This window comes from Pleurodeles waltl, chromosome 10 (assembly GCF_031143425.1).
Source record: "Pleurodeles waltl isolate 20211129_DDA chromosome 10, aPleWal1.hap1.20221129, whole genome shotgun sequence".
In the NCBI taxonomy this organism is placed as follows: domain Eukaryota; kingdom Metazoa; phylum Chordata; class Amphibia; order Caudata; family Salamandridae; genus Pleurodeles; species Pleurodeles waltl.
Window position 1 is genome coordinate 219,396,765 of NC_090449.1, and position 20,213 is coordinate 219,416,977.

Here is a 20,213-nt window from a genome sequence, read left to right on the forward strand (position 1 = left end):
TAACATGGAAGATCTGTGACCTAGGGGGAATGTCGTTAAGCTGAATTCTATACGTTACGGGGGTTACTAGTCCTGTTACGGTGTAGGGTCCCTGCCACTTGGCCAACAATTTGTTGTCTGAACTGGGAAGAAGAACTAACACTTTATCTCCTAGGGAAAAGGACCTCAATTGGGTATTCCGATCATAATTCCTTTTCTGTTTGTTTTGGGCCCTCTCCATGTGTTCCCTTACGCTTTCCCATACTGTATGCAGGTGGGTTTTTAACTCACGGACATACTTTAGAAAGGTTTTTTCCCCGTCTTCTTCTTGCCACATCTCAGCGGCCATATCTAGTAGGGTCCGTGGTTGTCTCCCAAACAACAGCTCAAACGGACTATGGCCCGTGGAGGCTTGTTCGTGTGTCCTGATTGCGTATAATACTAAAGGGAGTTTCTTATCCCAGTCCTTACCAGTCTCTGAGATAGTTTTCTTTAGTAGTGTTTTGAGAGTACGGTTGTATCTCTCCACCAAACCATCGGTTTGTGGATGGTAGACTGACGTCCGTAACTGTTTAATCCCCAATAGCTGACATATTTGCGCCATCAGGTTGGACATAAATTGGGTACCTTGGTCCGTTAGGATTTCTCGAGGAAACCCAATTCGGGAAAAGAACCCTATCATGGCGTGAGCAACACTTTTGGTGTTAATACTAGAGAGGGGAATAGCCTCAGGGTATCTCGTGGCGTAATCTACTAGTACCAATATATAACGATAGCCTCTCGACGAGGGCAGAAGAGGGCCAACGAGGTCCATCCCTATTCTAGAGAAGGGGACATCAATGATGGGGAGGGGTTGTAAAGGGGCCTTTCTCCGCGAGCCTGGGTCAATCAATTGGCACTTTGGGCATTGTTGACAGAATTTCCTAATCTGGGAAAATACCCCCGGCCAGTAAAACTTCCTCAACAAATATTCCTCTGTTTTCTCCCTCCCATAGTGTCCACCCCCGGGCTGGCTGTGTGCTAAGTGTAGAACTTGTTGTCTATAAGGTTCTGGAACTATCAACTGTTTCTTTTCGTCTTGGTCTCTGTAAGTAACTCGGTATAATAGGTCTTTAACTATGGTGAACGAGGGACCCTTATCCTGGGGGTTCCGTGGCCGTGCATTTTTCCATGCATGGATTAAACTAGGGTCTTCTCTTTGCGAAGTCCGGAAGCTGGGAAGGGCAGTGAGGGCGAGGACCTTTGTAATTACCCTGTTGGAGCGGTCTTGGTTATAGGCTTTCTTAATAATTCTTTTCTCCTTCCGGGTGAGTTTAGGTCGTACCCTCGGAGGTGATAGAGGCATATTGGAGAAAGGAGCGTCCTTCCACCAGTTGTTGGTTTCTTCGAGCTGTCTAAGGCTGTCTAAGAGTTGCGGGAACTCCGAAAAGTCAGTTCCTATAATAGCTTCTTCAACCAGTTGCGCTACTAAACCCACTCTTATGGGTATTTCTTGTCCTCCCCAGGTGAGGGTGGTCCAGATTAGGGGATATTCTCTGGTTTCTCCATGGATACAACAGATTGATACCGTGAATTCCGAAGTGTAGTAAGGTGCGTCGAACAACCCGGCCCTGACCACAGATTGGCTACACCCTGAATCGATGAGGGCTACTGTGCTTTTCCCATTGATAATCAGTCTCTTTTTATAAGGGGTGTCTCTTCTTCCTGTATAAAAGACTCTTCCCCTAGTGACCCCTATTTCCATGGGTTCCGATTTTTCTGTTTTCAGGGGGCAACCTCGAGCTATGTGGCCCCATTCCCCGCAACTGAAACACTGAGGTTGTTGTATATATGGCCTATCTAGTCCCCGGGATTTCCCTATGTCATCATTGATTCTTCGTCCCACCGTCGAAGACGTTCCCGAACCCAGACGCAGGGGACTAGGTGTTGATCGGGGGGTGGTTACTTTGAATTCAAGGGAGCGATGAAAGGCACAGGCCAACTCGATGGTAGTACTGGTATCCGGGTTTGGATGTTGTTTGATCCAGTTGCGTGTAGACGGGGGCAGAGCGTCCAGGTATTGCTCTAAGAGCACGATCTCAATAATGTCTTCCCGATTTGTCCCTATGGGACCCAACCATTTGAGGCCCAGATCTTTGATCCTAAAATATAGGGCCCGGGGATTTTCGTTGGGTCCCCACTTCGCTTTTCTAAACCGGACTCGATAATGTTCAGAATCAAACCCCACTCGTTCTAAGATGCTCTTTTTTATATCGTTATAGGGGGTTATTCCACCGGGGTTTACCGCTTGATAGGCTGCTTGGAGAGTCCCGGTCAATAAGGGGGCGACATATTGGCCCCATCGCTCCTGAGGCCAAGTAGCGGAAGTAGCAACCCGTTCAAAATTGGTGAAAAAGGCATCGGGGTCTTCACCTTCTTGATATCGTTGTAAGACCGAACTGGGCACATTCGGGTGTACACGGGTAGCAGCGATGGTATCTGTGAGATTCTTAATGGCGGTTTCATGAACCAACTGGTTGTTGGCCATTATGGTGGCCTGACTCTTAAGGGCATTTTGTAGTGCCTCCCTTTCCAATTTGGCCTCTTTTTGTTGCTCTTCCCACACTAATTGTAGGTGTCTTTGTCCGGAGGCCAACTGTTGCATCATATCGGATAGGGTACACTTCTCCATGGTTGGGAAGTCTCTGTCTCCTATTCCAGCAATCCCACTTCTGACACCACTGTGGCGGGTTCTTTTTATCCCGAGCCGAGGGGATGCTGGAAGAAGGCGACAGACGCGACGCTGAAGGGTGTAGTACGTTTATTTATTTGTTCGTTGGAATTGTAGCCCTAGCTTTTCCGCCAAAGTGTGATATTCCAGTACAAAACTAATATATAAAGTCCCTTTTCTTTCAGGGTTCCTTGATGCTCCCGGGATGGGCTGGTCTGGTCCGGAGGGAGAGGTCTTGTTCAGCCGGCTCTCATGGCCCCAGGATTTCCCCAAAACAAAGAAGGAGAAAGGAACAGGTAAGTGGGGAAATTTATTTATATACGGTTAATTGGGGTTAGTAAGGTGTGAGAGGGGGGAAGGGGGTTGTGTGGAGGTGAAGGAATGTGGGGTTGCACTCCTCTTGTGTCTTTCTTTCGTCGTGCCCTGTTTGTGACCCCCATACAGTTTCATTCACTGGTCTGGGTATGGCCCTTGTGGGGTTATCCTTCAGTTTAACCGTGGTCCTGTTTAAATAGGCTCCCCTTCCTTACACGACCTCAGCCCTCCCTTCTTAACCCCCTTAAAACCAGCCAACCACCCAGAACCCCAGTCCCAGCCCCGGTACGCTCGTACCTGGCTTGGCCACGCCCCTCCGGGGACGTGGCCGGCTTGTAAGCGATCTCCCGACTTTGTCTCGGCAGGTGCGGGAGGCGCCCAAGTGTTTCTGCTCTCCGCGCGTTGCTCCTTCTCCACAGCGGGGTTTGCCTTCTCTCTGTGTGGTCCGCGGCGTTCTTCTCTCCGGCTTTCCTTGACGTCGGCGGCTTCCTCTGGGTCGCGCAGCGCTCCTCCTTCTTCGGTCGTCCTTCCGGCTTCTATCTGACGGATGACGTTGGACGTCATCGCGTCAGGAATTCCTTGGGTGCCCCCGGGGTATCCTCCGGCGGTCGTTCGCTCCGCCCAGGAACCGGCGTCCGGAGGCGCCCGGTTACAATCGGCAAGACGCGCAATCCTTTACTCGTGTACAAATCAAGATGTTCATTGTGAGCAACCATTTTCTGACATTTACAAGGTTGCATTTGCATCGGCAAGACGCGCGATTGGTTTCCTGTGTTAAATTCATGTTACTCATTGTGCGTGCTATCATTTCTTGGCATTCACATGGTGGCCTTCGAATCGGCAAGACGCTTAATTCCTTTTCCTGTGTTTAATTCATGTTATTCATTGGGCACAACTATTTCATGACATTTACAAAACTCTTGTGGAAATCTGCGATGTGCAAAATTTATGTTCTTGCATTCTAAAGATCTAAAGTGCTAGAATTCTGGATGTTATATTCTATGTGCATGTAAGGTCTTTAGTACAATTCCTATTATTTTCCAAGGAATGTTTGGATAGCCTTTATCCTCATGTAATGAGGCCATGCTTGTTCTGGAACATTGTTCTGGAAGGTTCTTGTATTCCTAGAACAGTATGTTTTCAATTCATGAAAATTCCATATGAAACATTGCACTAACCATTTTTTATTCTTTTCCAGGTACCTAGATTTAGTGAGGCCTAATTAGAGTCTAGTTATAGGCCATTCATGTTTCCTTAGTTTTAGGTATTATTTCATGTTCCGAGTATCACTGAACTCTAGGCTCAACAGAGTGTTATTTCATGTTTCAAGTATCACAGAACTCTAGGCTCAACAGAGTGTTATTTCATGTTCCGAGTGTCATAGAACTCTGGGCCAGTATCATTGAACCCTAGATTCAACAGAGAGTTTTTATGAATCTAAATGTGGTTTTGAATCTGATGTTGTGTTGTTTAATCTTTTGCTTCTCACAGGTCTCCTTCCCAGGTGTCCCCTTCCTAATCCCCTCTTCCCCTCTTGAACTCTTAGCCTCTGGGATTTATCTATCAGAGTCTTGGAGCTGTTCAGTGGTGGACGTGTTGGGAACGTGCGCAGACCCCGAGGATCTGGTGACTCTGACATTCATCCCCTTTATACTTCACACCTTTGTGTTTAAGTTTGGTTCTTTGTTTAGACAACTGGACTACTGTATGACACTCTACACTTAAGCTACTCCATTTTACACCGCTCCACTCTATTCTATTACCATTCCACTCCACTATAATCTATGCCACTCCACCCTAAGCTACGCCACTCCCTCTAAGCCACTCTACTCTATGCCACTCCACAACACTATGCCACAGCACTCCACTCTACTATACACCACTCCACACACTCTGTTCTATGCCAATCCATTATACGCCACTAACTTTTAACCATGCTGAACAGCAGCCACACTGCTTTACAACATGGCTAAAAACATATGCAAAGCAAGAATTATTGGCTTTGTCAATATAATTAAACTGACACTATATAAATAAAAAACACAGTGTACCCTCATGGATAAAAAGGTAATCACGTCACATTTTATTAGAGTGATCAGTCTTGAAGATAAATAGCTATTATCGCTTTAATACCATTGGGTGCTTTCCAGTGAAGCGCAACAAATAAATTATCTTCAGTGAAGACAGCTTTTACCATCAATCAACTTCATTCTATGTTAAATTACAGAAATAGTGGAAATCCATATAAAACTCAAGAACTGAAAATAGTTTTTTGTTTGGAAAAAAAAAAGTAAACAAATCAGTATGAAAATGTGTCAAAAATGCAAGGGTCCAGAGTTCCATCAATACTGAAGTCTGTGTTTGTAAAAACCTCACGGGTCACGTTTTACGTCGGTGAACCTTGACATGACCACTTGACATCACGTCCGCCGCGTCTTTTGCCGTTTTGCAAGTCTTTTGGCTTCCTCTGCGCTGCCAGAGTCAGAACTGCTCTGTCCAAGAGCACGAACTCCTTGCAGTCGGTTTGTCAGCTGTAACAGCAAGGGAAGAAGCTGAAACAGAAAAAGAAATGTCATTGCTTTGCTGTGCTATTCAATTCTAGAAAAGCATTACATTTTACAACATACTTTGAATTTCGGCAGACATTAGGAGACTTCTCAAAAATAGTTGTGCAAGGAGGAACCAGAACCTTGGAGGGGTCGGCATTACTCCTAGCCTGCCTAAGGGCCTGATTATAAATTGGTCGGAATGTCATGACCTTTATGTAAAGCCATGTCTGCACTGGGATCAAAATCCAGAGTTGGAAGATAATTAGAGGCAGTGCAAAGTACCTCACTCTCTGTTAAATGTCATCAGGTCAAACCTTCCAGAACTTAACAGTGAAAAGGGTACAGAATGCATACCATGCAGATTTTAGTGCGGTAAGCACCAAGACCCACATAGTATTCCCCCAAAACTTATGGGGAGAGGCCAGGACATATGTGAGAAAGCAGCATCTTTCTAGCATGGTCACCCACACTTTTGGCCTGTTTACAAGTGTTTGTCAGTGTGTTTTTACTGTCTCACTGGGATCCTGCTAGCGAGGAACCCAGTACTCATAGTTTGAAAGCGGTTTGTCAGTGTTTGTTTACAGTCTCACTGGGATCCTGCTAGTCAGGCCCCCAGTGCTCATAGTTTGTGGCCTATATGTGTTGTCAGTATGCTTGACTGTGTCACTGGAGTTCTGCTAACCAGATCGCCAGTGCTTATGTTCTCTCTGTGTACCAAATTTGTCACTATAGTTTAGTGACTCTATATTCTAATTCTGATTGGCACACTGGACCCCCCTTATAAATCCCCAGTATGGTACCTAGGTACCCAGGGCATTGGGGTTCAAGGAGATCCTTATGGGCTGCAGCATTTCTTTTGACACCAATAAGGAGCTCATACACAACTTTCATCAGAACTGCCTCTGCAGCCTGAGTGAAATATTGCACACACTATTTCACAGCTATTTTTCACTGCACTAAGTAACTTATAAGTCACATATATGACTAACCTTCATTTACTGAAGGCTAGGTGCAGAGTTACTGTGTGTATGTGAGAGCACCCTTGCACTAGCAAAGGTGAACCCACTTCGCCCAGGGCCAATTCCCCGGACATCGTGAGTGCGGGGTACCACTATAAGCATGCACTACATATATGTCAATACATATATGTAGCTTCACAATGGTAACTCCGAATATGGGCATGTGACATGTCTAAGATCATGGAATTGATCCCCCCACCCCCAATCCAAATCTGGTATGGGGGGGCAATCCCATGCACCGTGTGGGCTCCACCATGGGGCCCAGTACTGCCAAACCAGCTCTCTGAGGTTTCCACTGCAGCCCCAGGTACTGCCACCTCATAGACAGGTTTCTGCCATCCTGGGGATTTAGCAGCTCAATCCCAGGGAGGCAGAACAATGCATTTCCTTTAGGAGAGGGGTGTTAGACCTGCTCCCATTGGAAATAGGTGTTACAGGCATGGGAGGGGTATCCTCCTAGAGCCGCTGGAAATGCCTTGAAGGGCACAAACGGTGCACTCCTTCAATAATCCAGTCAACACCGGTTCAGGAAACCCCAGTCCCTGCTCTGGTGCAAAAATGGAAAAAGGAAAGGGGAGTAACCACTCCCCTGTCCATCACCACCAAAGGGGTGGTGCCCAGAGCTCCTCCAGAGTGTTCCTGGCGTTAGCCATCTTGGATTCCAAGGTGTGGGGACCCTCTGGAGACCTTTGAGTGGCCAGTGCCAGCAGGTGAAGTCAGAGATCCCTCCAGATAGGTGCATACCTGGGTAGGTAGGCAATCCCCCTCTCAGGGCTATTTAGGGTCTCTCCCCTGGGTGTTTCCTCAAATTCGGTTTGCAAGATTCCTCCAGGACTCCTCTGCTTCAGCTTCTGACTGTCAGATCAACCGCAGAACACTCCAGGAACCGCTGTAACTACAACAAAGTATCCAGGACGACTCATGTGACCTGCAACTTCAGCTCCAGCCAGCTTTTGCAACAGTTTCCAAGGTGTGCACGCTCTGAGGACTGCCTGTCTTCACCATGCACCAGAAGAACCAAAGGAATCTCCCATGGAGTGACGGAGTCACCTCCCTGCTTCTGCAGGCACCCTTCTACGACGACGACCGGTACTCTGGGACTCCTCTCCTGACGACGAGCGTGCTCCCTGCAACACAGGTGGTGGACCGCCAAAGTGACCCAGACTGTCCAAAGGTCCAGCTGTCCAAATTTGATGGCGGTAAGAGCTTGCATCCCCGTGCTGCAATAGTACCCCTGTGCACTGCGTCTTCACCAGCTCCTTGGGCTTCTGTGCACTTCTTCCAAGAATCCTTCATGCACAGTGTACCCCAGGTCCCCAGCACGCCATCCTCCGACGCACAGATCCCTGAGTTGTTCTCAGGCGGCTTGGGCCCTTCCAGTGTAGTGCTGTGACAACCACATTTTGCATATTCTTTGTCCCCATGTTCTGGGACTCCTGTGGGTGATGCCTGGTCTCCTGGATGCTCTCTGAAGTGCTGAGAGCCCCCTCCGTCTACCCAGTCTGAGTTGCGACCCACCAGGTCCCTCCTGGGTCCAGGCAGCTCCTTTCTGACACAAACCGCGTACTTGCTTGAACCAAGGTTTGTTGGCAGAATCCAGCAACGCAAACAGCCTGCATCCAACAACTCGACATGGGACATTTCCTGCACCAAGCAGGAACCCGCAGCCATCTTCTTTGGTGCTCTTCTGTACTTTTCTTCTGATCAGAGAATCCACTTTTGCACCTTCTTCTAGGTTGACAGGGGCTCCTATCCTTCTTGGACTCTTCTTCGACTTCTGGACTTGGCCTCCTCTCTTCACAGGTCTTCAGGTCCAGGAATCTATCGGTTGTTGCTTGCATTCTTGCTTGGTTCTTGCAAAATCTCTTATCACGACTTGTAGTTTTTCCTGAGGAAACGTGCTGTACTTTACTCCTGCTTTCCTGGGGTCTGCGGTGGGGTACTTTACTTACCTTTGGTGTTTTCCTACACTCCCAGCATCCCTCTACACACTACACTTGCCTAGGGGGGAATTTGTTATTCGCATTCCAGTATTTTAGTATATGGTTTGTGTTGTCCCTAGGCCCATTGCAATCTATTGTATTTTCTACTGTTTGCACTATTCTATGACTGTTTCCTTTTACCTGATTTTGGTTACTAGTGTATATACTGTGTATAATACTTATCTCCAGAAGGAGTATTGCCTCTAAGATATTTTTGGCCTTGTGTCACTAAAATAAAGTACCCTTATTTATGGTAACAAAGAGTATTGTATTTTATTGTGTATGTGTACTGTGTAACTATAGTGGTATTGCAGGAGCTTTGCATGTCTCCTAGTTCAGCCTAAGCTGCTCTGCTACAGCTACCTCTAGACAGCCTAAGCTGCTAGAACACTGCCTACATTTCACTAATAAGGGATAAATGGGCCTGGTATAAGGTGTAAGTACCTTAGGTACCCACTACAAACCAGGCCAGCCTCTTACAACATTCAATATGGATAACCACCCACAAATACAGGCCCTCTCAGGGAAGGCATAGGATGAGCTGTGACGCTCGGAGTACAATGCATGAGGGGGGCATCCGCTCTGGAGGGGAGTCAGACGCTGTAAGAAATGGCAAACAAATATGTATAAAGGTCTGCAAGGCATCTTGGACCCTATAGAGCAATTTCTCATACAGATATTTTGTATACCTCAGTGATTCCACTCATCATGTGTGGGCACCCAAGAAGATTGCCAATGTCCCAGAATATACATTTTGACTGTAGCAACTGCAGAGGACAGTAAACGTTGTTCAGGAGTCGAAATTTTGTTGCGTCCATGTTGTGTAGTAATAATACCCATTGAGTGAAGGACAGTCACGTTCAACACAGCAACTACAGTACAACCGACTTGTGACCAGTAGTGGGGCAGACCAGGGCAGTCAAACAGGATGCGAAAAGTATCAGAGCCAGAGTTAGCACACCTATGACAATTTGTGTTTTGTAATGCCCCAATCGTGAAAAGTTGTTGGTGGGGTCCCATACCAGCCCTGCAGGGATTTAAAAAGGCTGAATTTATTCTTGGGTGCCTTCACACCCCTGCTCATGTGTCCAATAATTTCTTCCCATTCATCAGCCTCTAAAGCGACCCACAGAAAACGTTGCCATTCCGTTTGTAAATGCAGGATAGGTTCTGAATGCGGGTGGTGTACTAAAAGTTTATAAAATTCCGACATCACCCCTTTGGACAGTCCCCAATGCTTGAGATATTGTTGGATGGGGACATTTGGGACATGCCAAGATTGGGGGCCACCGGAGCCTGGTGAGCCAGTGGACTAACTGCAAATATTGCCACTGCTATGTATGAGGAATGTGGCACTCCTACCGAAGTGGCTCAAATGGTTTCACTTCCCCATGCGATATAAGTTGGTCAAGGGTGAGAAGGCTGGCTTTCTCTCAAATGTTCCAATAAATGGGCTGTCACTCTATTTGAATGTTGGCATTATGCCACAGTGGCTACTTGGAGTGCAGTCCTGGGGAACCTGCAATTACTTATGGGCACATAGCCAGGTTTGCATCATGGTTTGAAGGACAGGATTGGACGGGACACGTGTGGGTGTCTTGTGACTGTATAGCAGTTGAAGTCCAACCTCGTTGCGGGTGACTGACCGTCCAATGGAAATCTATAATGGGGCATCTTTTCTTCTATGCCATATATAGGCCAACTGTGACTGGTGAATCGCCACAGACAAGTGCTCTATTCATGGTAGGCAAAGGCCTCCACGTTTCCTGTGTGCTATTAGCTTAGAAATGTCCAATCATAGGTGTGTGCCGCTCCACACAAATACTTTGATGTCAGACAAAGCAGTGGCTTCCAGCAGTGCTTAGTATGCAAACAGAAAAGTGCCGGTGCCTCAGTAGTACGCGCCAATGGAACAAAATGGCAGCAGCACAAATAAAGCTGTGTAGCATTCAGTTCATCTCAGTCCTCTTTAATCCACTACAAGACACTTTCTTCCCATTTTATTTCACTGTTCCAGGTTCCTGCTTTCTCCTTTTGTTGCAGTTTTACAATATTTCTCTTCCTCAGCCTCGTTTTCTGGGTCTCTCGTTCTCTTGCTATCACTAATTTTCTGATGCGGAAAAGTAAGTGCCAGTGCCACCACCAGCTCGAATTAAGCACCAGGGTCTGGACAATCCGCGTGTCCAGTTCTGTGTATAACAGGGAGCGACAACCATCTTGATAGCTTGCAGCCTACCTCACAGAAATAGATTCAACAAAGAACATTTCTGGAATTCCGCTCGGATAATAGCTATAAGAGAGCCCTGATTGACGGAGACCATATTTTCCATTTATCCTATAATGAATACATACAAATATTTTAATTTGTATGGCTGCCATTGAAAGTGATAGCCTGGGAAAACCGCCTTAGTCATTCACTTGAATAGATGTTATTTTTGACACCTGATAATTTACTCCATAGTATCATTATATATCAGGTGCAAGAAACAGGACTTTCCTTCGAACAAACTCAGAATCAAGCCCTACGAAGACTTCAGACCCTCCATCTCTCAAAAAAAGCACTGGTAAAGCCAGTAAGCGTGCGCTGGCCACCAGATGTTTTTGCTTTGTCAGTGCTTGTACTGTTATCACCTTTGAAAAACTTTATTGTTGGGGAAGTTGCTTGGCCCTTAAGCAATCTAAAACAAAAACAGGCTAAGAGCAAAAATATCCCTGGTATCAAAATGCACACCTCACCATAGTAGTCCTATCACTTCAGGAGTTTATTTGTGCATTGATGTGGTCGTTGAGAAAGGACAGAATGCCGTCACTCACAGTAGAGTTAGCCAATGCCTGAAGTGGGTTGATCCACTGCCCCATATTGGAATTCATATTGGATGGAAGTAACATGTGCACGACACAAGACAACAATAAATAGAGATGGCTTGGTGAAAGCCCTTACGGGTATGAAATTATAAATATAATTTTAGTACAATTAGGAGTTCTTGGGTAATAGCACATAAAAAAATTAGACAAAACAGAAGAGCTACCGAGGCTGGCGCCGATGACTTGCAGAGGTTTAAACACCCATAATGGCCATCGGCTGTGCAGATACACCAAACACGAGCTGGAAACCTACCATTTGTAAGGGTGTCTGCCTCACTGTGTATCAGTGTAATATCTGGTGTTCACCAGATGACCATGTGAAGAGTGCTGATATAATGTGGGACCATGTGGGTTGGTAGGTCAGAATTGTGCAAACGTGCACATTTCACAACTCGAACAACTACACATTTCCATAGCTAACGTACTGCTTGTGGGACATTTCTTACTCTTTTTTTTTTTTTTTTAACTTCCCAAAGTTGGTATTAAAGAAAGTATTTTAATCCCAGAGCAAAACAAAATAATTCATAACTCAAAAGGGATCTCAGTTACTGGGTGCTAAACCCCTCCTGGGACCCTCTCCGTACTATCAGAGCTTCCTAATGTCTACAACCCGAGAGTATAGTAAGGGTATAGGCATGGATTAGACACAGATGCAGTTCACTTAAAATACACCTAAGTCTAGATATGCAATTCACTTCAAACAGCTTTCACCAATTCAAGTTTGTGAGAAAATAGGTTGTTTGTTGACTGGGGTGTGAATCCCGGTCAAACAACAGCCACAATTCCTTGCAGGGTGAACCACAAAAAGTCACTTGGTGGTTCAGAACTCACTCAGGCTGGGTCAAGGTGTGGTTTCAAGATGATAGGAGCCTTTTATATCCCTGTGGCTCTGAGCAGGAGGCCAGCAAACTAGCCACTGGAGTCACTCTGGTAGTCCTGGGTTCAGGTGAAGATGCAGGGCTCAAACCTGCAGCGGTGGCCCCTGAGAGTTCAAGGCAGGATCCAGGCAGCAAACCAGTCCTTCCAGGTATAGCAAATTATGGGAAATGGCCTTTACAACGCAGCCAGAGTCACACAGGCTGTAAGCACGCAAGCCTTACAATGCTTGCCCTGAACCACGCATGTGCCTGAACCACACCAATGTTTGTTTAAGGCACCATGCATTTGTGTTGTTTAGGCACACTGCAGGAACAGCCAGAAGAGGAATGCAGCGGCCGGGTTAGTGGGGGTGCGGGTATTTTTAAGGACAGGGTTGGATAGGTTTTAGTGTTTAGGTTGGGGGGTCAGGGTAGTATTTAGAACAGGGTACAGTAGTTTTTAGTACAGTGTAGGTTTTAGTGTTTAGGGTGGGGTCGGAGTAGTATTAAGGAATGGGCGGGGTAGGTTTTAGGGTTTTGGCAGGAGTGGGAAGCCGGGATAGTTTTAGGACAGTATGAGGGAGTTTTTACAACGGGGTAGGGTTTGGGTCGGGGTAGTTTTTAGGGCAGGGTAGGTTTTAGGGTGGGACAGGGGGTCGGGTAGTTTTTAGGACAAGGTAGGTTTTACAGTTTAGGGCGGTGGTCGGGTGGTTTTTAGAACAGGGAAGGTTTTAGGGTAGGGGGTCAGGTTAGTTTTTAGGTCAGGGTGGGGGAGTTTTTAGGACATGGCAGGGTAGCTTTTAGGGTGAGGTAGATTTTAGGACAGGGTAGGATTTAGGGTGGGCAGTCGGGTAGTTTTTAGGGCAGGGCGGGGTAGGTTTTGGGGTTCAGGGTGGAGTCAGAGGATGGGGTACTTTTTAGGACAGGGCAGGTTTTAAAGTGGGGGTCGAGTAGTTTTTAGGGTTCAGGGTGGGGGTAGGAGGTCGGGGTAGTTTTTAGGACAGGGTGGGGAGTTTTTAGTACAAGGTCGTTTTTAGGGTTTAGGGTGGGGGTCGTTTTTAGGGCAAGGTGAGGTAAGTTTTAGAACAGGGCAGGGTAGCTTTTGGGGGGGCGTCGGGGCTAGTTTTGAGGACAAGGTGGGGTACTTTTTATGGCAGGGGTGGGGTAGACCTTAGGACAGGGCATGGTAGGTTTAAAGGTTTAGGGTGGGGGCAGGGTAGTTTTTAGGACAGGGTTGGGGAGTTTTTAGGACAGGGTAAGGGGGTCGGGTAGTTTTTAGGACAGAGCGGGGTCATTTTTAAGGACAGGACAGGGTAGCTCTTAGGGTTTAGGGTGGGGCAGGAGGTCTGGGTAGTTTTTAGGACAAGACAGGGTAGCTTTTAGGGTTTAGGGTAGGGCAGGAGGTCCGGTAGTTTTTAGGACAGGGTGGGGGAGTTTTTAGGACAAGGTGGCTTTTAGGGTTTAGGGTGGGAGCAGGGGGTCGGAGTAATTTTTAGGACAGGGCCGAGTAACTTTTAGGGTTTAGGGTGGGGTAGTTTTTAGGGCGGAGCACGGTAGGGTTTAGGACAGCGTGGGTGGTCGGGTAGTTTTTAGGACAGGGTGAGGTAAGTTTTAAGATTCAGGGTGGGGTGGGGGGTCTGGTAGGTTTAGGGCAGGGTGAGGTTTTAGAGTTTAGGGTGGGGGTTGTTTTCAGGACAGGGTGGAGTAGGTTTTAGGGTTCGGGGCGGGGGCAGGGGGTCTGGGTAGCTTTTAGGACAGAGGTTTTAGGGTTTAGGGCCAGGCGGTAGTCGGGGTAGTTTTTAGGACAGGGCGGGGCAGGTTTTAGTGTTGTTGCACTTTTAGGACAGGGTGGAGTAGTTTTTAGGACAGGGTAGGTTTTATAATTTAGGGCTGGGGAGTCAGGGTAGTTTTTAGGGCAGATTTTAGATAGGACAGGGTGGAGTAAGCTTTAGGGTTCAGGGGGTCTGGGATGTTTTTAGGACAGGTTGTGGGAGTTTTTAGAACAGGGTAGGTTTTAGGGTTTAGGGCCGGGTGGGGGTCGGGTTGTTTTTAGGACAGGGCAGGGTAGGTTTTAGTATTAAGGGTGGTGGATGGGGTCATTTTTAGGACAGGGTGGGGTAGTTTTTAGGACGGGGTAGGTCTTATGGTTTAGGGCGGGCGGTCAAGGTAGTTTTTAGGACAGGGCGGGGTAGGTTTTAGGACAGGGCAGGGTAGGGAGAGGGTGGGGTGGTTGGGTAGTTTTTAGGACAGGGTGGGGTAGTTTTTAGGACAGGGTAAGATTTAGGGTTTAGCAGAGGGTGGGGTAGTTTTTAAGGACAGGGCAAGGTAGGTTTAAGGACAGGGCAGGGTAGCTTTTAGGGTTGGAGGCAGGGTAGTTTTTAGGACAGGACGGGGTAGGTTTTAGGTTTCAGGGTTGGGTGGGGGGGGTCAGGTAGTTTTTAGGATATGGCAGGGTTTAGGGCAGGGGGTTGGGTTTGTTTTTAGGACAGGGGATAGTAGCTTTTAGGGTTTAGAATGGGGGCCAGGGTTTCGGGTACTTTTTAGGACAGAGCAGGGTAAGTTTTAGGGTTTAGGGCGGGGGGTCAGGGTAGTTTTTAGGACATGGTAGGTTTTTAGGGTTTAGGGCGAGGGGGTCAGGGGGTTGTATCATACAACCACTCATGGCGTTACCAAATATACCTTTACTAAGCAGGCTTTTACAATGAAATTAGTTGTAAAGGCATGTGTGGTAAAAGCATGAGTGGTTAAGACGCGGTCGTTGTTCCGACCGCGTTGCTAAGCCATGCATGGTTCTACCATGCGTGATTGTGTCATACAACAGCAAATTAGTCTTGCAGAGTGCACAGCAAATCACAGCTGTAGGCAGTCCTCAGAGTCCTTCCGTAGGTCCATAAAGTGAAAAGGAGAGTGAGTCGGAGGGTCCTATTTCATACCTAGTGCCTCCTTTGAAGTTGGGAGAAGTTTCTACAGATTTCTGTTTGAAGTACATTTAATTTCCTGACTCCCTTGCCCTGGCTCCAAGCTGGCAACAGAGACAATGTGGAGGTGATAAGCCTTTTTGTGTTTTTCACTACCAGGACATGAAGATCTTAAAAGGTACATGTCCAACCTTTTAAATACAACGCACCCTGCCTAGGGCCTAACTTCAAGATGTGTTATAGGCAATAAAAGGTGAGTCTAAGGCTTGGCCAGGGCTTTATATGGCTAAGATGAATTGGCAGATGAATTGGCATTCAGGCTGCAATAGTAGGCCTGGGACATAGTTTAAGATACTACTTAAGTTGTTGGCACAATAAGTGCTACAGGTCATCTGGTAGCATTTAATTCACAGGCCCCTAGGCATATGGCATACCACACTACAAGGTACTTGTAAGTAAATTAAATTTAATTCACTGGCACCTAGGCATATGGCATACCACACTACAAGGTACTTGTAAGTAAATTAAATGTGTCGATCAGGTGTAAGCCAATCAAACCATATTTAGGTGAGCGAAGAAAAGTTCTGGTCAGCAGCTGTAAGTGCACAACAAAAATGGAGGTAAATAGGTTAAATGTCTGGTGGAAGAGCACCCTAAGGCTTACAGGTCTAACAAGGTTCACCTGGCAAAAGTCTTTAGTTCTTACGCCAGAGTTCTTTTGTGCTTTAAGTCTCTTGTTCCACATACTGTTCAGCCCTCCTTTTACCTGCAAACTGTAAATGGAGTTCAGTGGGTGTGGGTGGGCACACTGCACATTCATGCTCTGTGGCAGCAGCTCCTGTAACTGCTTGGGGCGCATCAGTGACCTCACCCAGAACTCAGACGCTGGGCAGAATCAGCACAACAAGCTCCTTCAGAGGCACATACCTTCGGTAATAGCAGTCTCTGACACCGTTGTCAGCAGGTGGGTGCTTTCAGCTGCTGTGGTCTGAGGGCCGATCAGGGCTTCTGCATTAGCGGTGTTGAGAGACATCAGATGTTGGCAGCTGTAGCACCAGTCCCTAGGGCATTCACCAGGATGGCAGACAACACAAAAATGCTTGGCACTGTTCACAGCGGGAACCACTTCAGGGATACTGGGAAACCAGGTCGCTCCCGGCTTTGCTCCGTTTTAGTAACCTGCTTCCTGTGGCTTTTCTTCATGCTCGAAAGATGCTGGGCTTCTTCTGGGCAGTCTCTCCTCCTGCTGAAGCTTGTACTCTCCGTCCCTCTCTCAGAAGTGAGGCAGGCTTCTAGACAGGCCCTCTACTTCTGAAGCAGAAAGTGCAGGCTTCAGATGATGTCACCTTTGGGAGACTAACTGTCATGCGGACACTAGCCCTGGTCACACAGCAGTTCTTCGAGTACTCTTCTTTGGTGAAGAAGAACTTGAAATGGAAAGTGGGGTACTTTGGAGCCACTTTTATACTCCTTTTCAAGACAGGGGATGTGGATCTACTGTTTAAAGTTTCAGAACTAGTATGGGTTAATTATATTTCAAATGTAATTTTCTGGACGCTCCTCAGACATTCTATGTATGATGTGAGACTCTTGCAGCAAGTAGCAACGATGCTGGCTCTAAGGAGTATCCAAAACAAAGGCACAATGAAGTGAGAGATCTCTGAACCTGCTATAACCAGCCTTCCTAAAGCAGCAATGCAGGACAGCAAAAGGGCAGACCCTGCCTAGAAAACTTATTTACCTAGAACAGAAACTGCAGTGTAACCCATTGCCCCAACCATTTACTAAATGACAACGCTCAAAAAGAAATAATTGAACAAGTTATTTGCCTTCGGTAAATGCCTTACCTAGTGGAGACTATCAACTAGCAGATTACTTAACTCAGAATTATCACCGGCCGTCAGACTAGATACACAAATTTTTCATAAGCAGTTTTAGAAGCAGTGGCTTTGTCGATTGTTAGAAATGGGGTCTTTGGTTGACAGTCAGGTTACCCCCTGTTCAAGCAAGGACCCTCACTCTAGTCAGGGTAAAAGAGAATAACCCTCAGCTAACCTCTGCTTACCCCCTTGGTAGCTTGGCAGAGCAGTAGGCTTAACTTCAGAGCGCTAGGTGTAAAGTATTTGTATCAACACACACAGTAACTTCATGAAAACACTACAAAAATAGGAAATATTTATCTAAACAAAACAAGACCAAAACGACAAAAATCCGACACACACAAGTCAAGTTATGAATTTTTAAAGATTAAACTCAAAAATAGCGCTTAGAAACAAAAATGCTTCGATGAGATGAGATGTTAACACGGCGTTGTGACGGAGTTGTTCCCAACAAGCCGACACTAGCGGCGCCGGACACGGAGTCGTGTAGACCCCCAAGTACAGTACCTTTGGTGAAGAGTGAAAACAAGCCGATGCGCGAAGTCGGGGATCGCGGCGTCTGTGCGAAACGTTGAATCCACGCACTTCGAGCGGCGTCAGTCACGACGTGGTGCGGCGACTTCCACGGAGTCGCGGACTTCAGCGGGGCTGCTGCGGCGTCGGGCCTGCGAAGAGCGTCGCATTCCAGCGAAGGTCACGGCGTCGGGTGCAGGCGGCGGTACCGGATTCAGCAGCTGCGTCGGTCCAGAGTCGTCCGAAGTCGATTTCCTTGGATTTACACCAGCTTTCCTTTCAAGGGCCCAGGGACTGGATAGGGCACCACTTGTCAGAGCAGGAGTCTCTCCAGAGACTCCAGGTGCTGGCAGAGAGAAGTCTTTGCTGTCCCTGAGACTTCAAACAACAGGAGGCAAGCTCTAACTCAAGCCCTTGGAGATTTCTTCACAAGATGGAAGGCACACAAAGTCCAGTCTTTGCCCTCTTACTCTGGCAGAAGCAGCACTGCAGGAAAGCTCCACAAGGCACAGGCAGGGCAGCACTTCTTCCTCAGCTATCAGCTCTTCTCCAGGCAGAGGTTCCACTTGGTTCCAGAAGTGTTTCTAAAGTCTGTAGATTTGGGTGCCCTTCTTTTACCCATTTTAGTCTTTGAAGTCACCTTTCTTCAAAGGGGACTCACACCTACTTGTGAAATCCTGTCTTGCCCAGGCAAGGCATCAGACACACAGCAGGGGGTTGGAGCCGGCATTGTCAGAGGCAGGCACAGTCCTTTCAGATGAGAGTGACCACTCCACCCCTCCCTCCTAGCAGAGTTGGCTAATCAGGAAATGCAGGTTACACCTCAGCCCCCTTTGTGTCACTGTCTAGTGTGAGGTGAAAAACAACCCAACTGTCAAACTGAACCAGATAGGGAATCCACAAACATGGCAGAGCCACAGAATGGTTTAAGCAAGAAAATGCTCACTTTCTAAAAGTGGCATTTTCAAACGCACAATCTTAAAATCAACTTTACGAAAAGATGTATTCTTAAATTGTGAGTTCAGGGACCCCAAACTCCACATGTCCATCTACTCTCTAGGGGAATCTACACTTTAATCATATTTAAAGGTAGCCCCCATATTATCCTATGAGAGAGACAGGCCTTGCAACAGTGAAAAACGAAGTTGGCAGTATTTCACTGTCAGGACATATAAATCACATTACTATATGTCCTACCTTATCCATACACTGCACCCTGCCCTTGGGGCTACCTAGGGCCTACCTTAGGGGTGCCTTACATGTAAGAAAAGGGAAGGTTTAGGCCTGGCAAGTGGGTCACTTGCCAAGTCGAATTTACAGTGTAAAAATACACACACAGACACTGCAGTGGCAGGTCTGAGACATGATTACAGAGCTACTTATGTGGGTGGCACAACCAGTGCTGCAGGCCCACTAGTAGCATTTGATTTACAGGCCCTGGCACCTCTAGTGCACCTTACTAGGGACTTACTAGTAAATCAAATATGCTAATCATGGAGGACCAATTACGTACACATTTTAAACAGGAGCACTTGCACTTTAGCAGTGGTAAAGTGCCCAGAGTAACAAAAACAGTAAAATCAGAGTCCAGCACACATCAACAACCTGGGGAACAGAGGCAAAAAGTTAAGGGAGACCACGCCAAGGATGAAAATCTAACATCGATGTTGACTGTGCCGGAAGTGAAGTGCACAGTGCCTATATAGGCACAAATCCAGTGTGCTGACAGTTTCTTTTTATGACTTTCCACGCCATGAGTGCGGAGCCATGAAGACCACTGACCCCAGGTGTGTGGAACTAGGGCCCCAAAAAGGGAGTAGCCCTGTACTTAGAAATCTAGTCCGGCAGTGTGGTGGAGCAGTGGGTAGTTAAGGAATCTGCGTCTAGACAGAGTCTCTACCAGATAAGGCACTACCAAAGGTAAGTAACTTGTTCATATGACAGAGATTTTCAGCTGTAGATTTCTTACCAAAGTATAGACACACAAGCAATACCCTCCCCAGATGAGACTCTGCAAACCAGATTTAAATCAGAAGGTATTGCAGGAAGAACGGGCAAAGTGCTCATTCTGATTGACCTGCCTGTCCAGGCAGCAGTGCTTGGTAAACATGTCCAGTAAGGACAATGTTGCTGCCTAGCAGACCTCCAGGACCGGAACTCTGTGTGCTAACACAGTAGTCGCAGCCTTTGCTCTGGTGGAATGAGCATGCAAACCCTCTGGGGTTGCTTCTTGGCCATTGCAAAGCAGATCTTAACAGAGTACAATCCATTGGGGGGTGTTTTGTTTCTGCATGGCCTTCCCATTCATGGCTTCGACATACCCAAAGAGGAGTTGATGGTCCACCCAGAACAGTTTTGTGTGGTCAAGGTAGAAAGGCAATGCACTTTGTGGGTCCAGCCATGGAAGTCTCTCCTCTTCCTTAGAAGGACGAGGCGGAAAGTAAAAGGCAGGCAAAGTGATGGACTGGCCTACATGGAACATGCAAGAAGGATGCTCGAGTCCAAAGGACCAATTTGTTTGGGAAGATGTACAGAGGCGGACATGACAGTGCCTACAGTTCACTGACCCTCCGGGCAGATGAAATTGCGACCAGAAAAGCTGTCTTGGTGGTGAGGAGCCTAAGAG

The 20,213-nt window shown here is 47.1% G+C and overlaps 1 protein-coding gene across 1 annotated transcript in view; it reads right to left on the bottom strand.

The window, feature by feature from the left end:
* Positions 1-5,064: 5,064 nt before the first annotated feature.
* The window catches only part of LOC138261343 (BOS complex subunit NOMO1-like), a 369,916-nt gene continuing 354,767 nt past the window's right edge, over positions 5,065-20,213 (bottom strand). Inside the window, exon 31 of the mRNA XM_069210191.1 lies at positions 5,065-5,556. Within this exon, the coding sequence (XP_069066292.1) occupies positions 5,425-5,556 (132 nt within the window). The 3' untranslated portion in view covers positions 5,065-5,424. The remainder of the gene's footprint in view (positions 5,557-20,213) is intronic.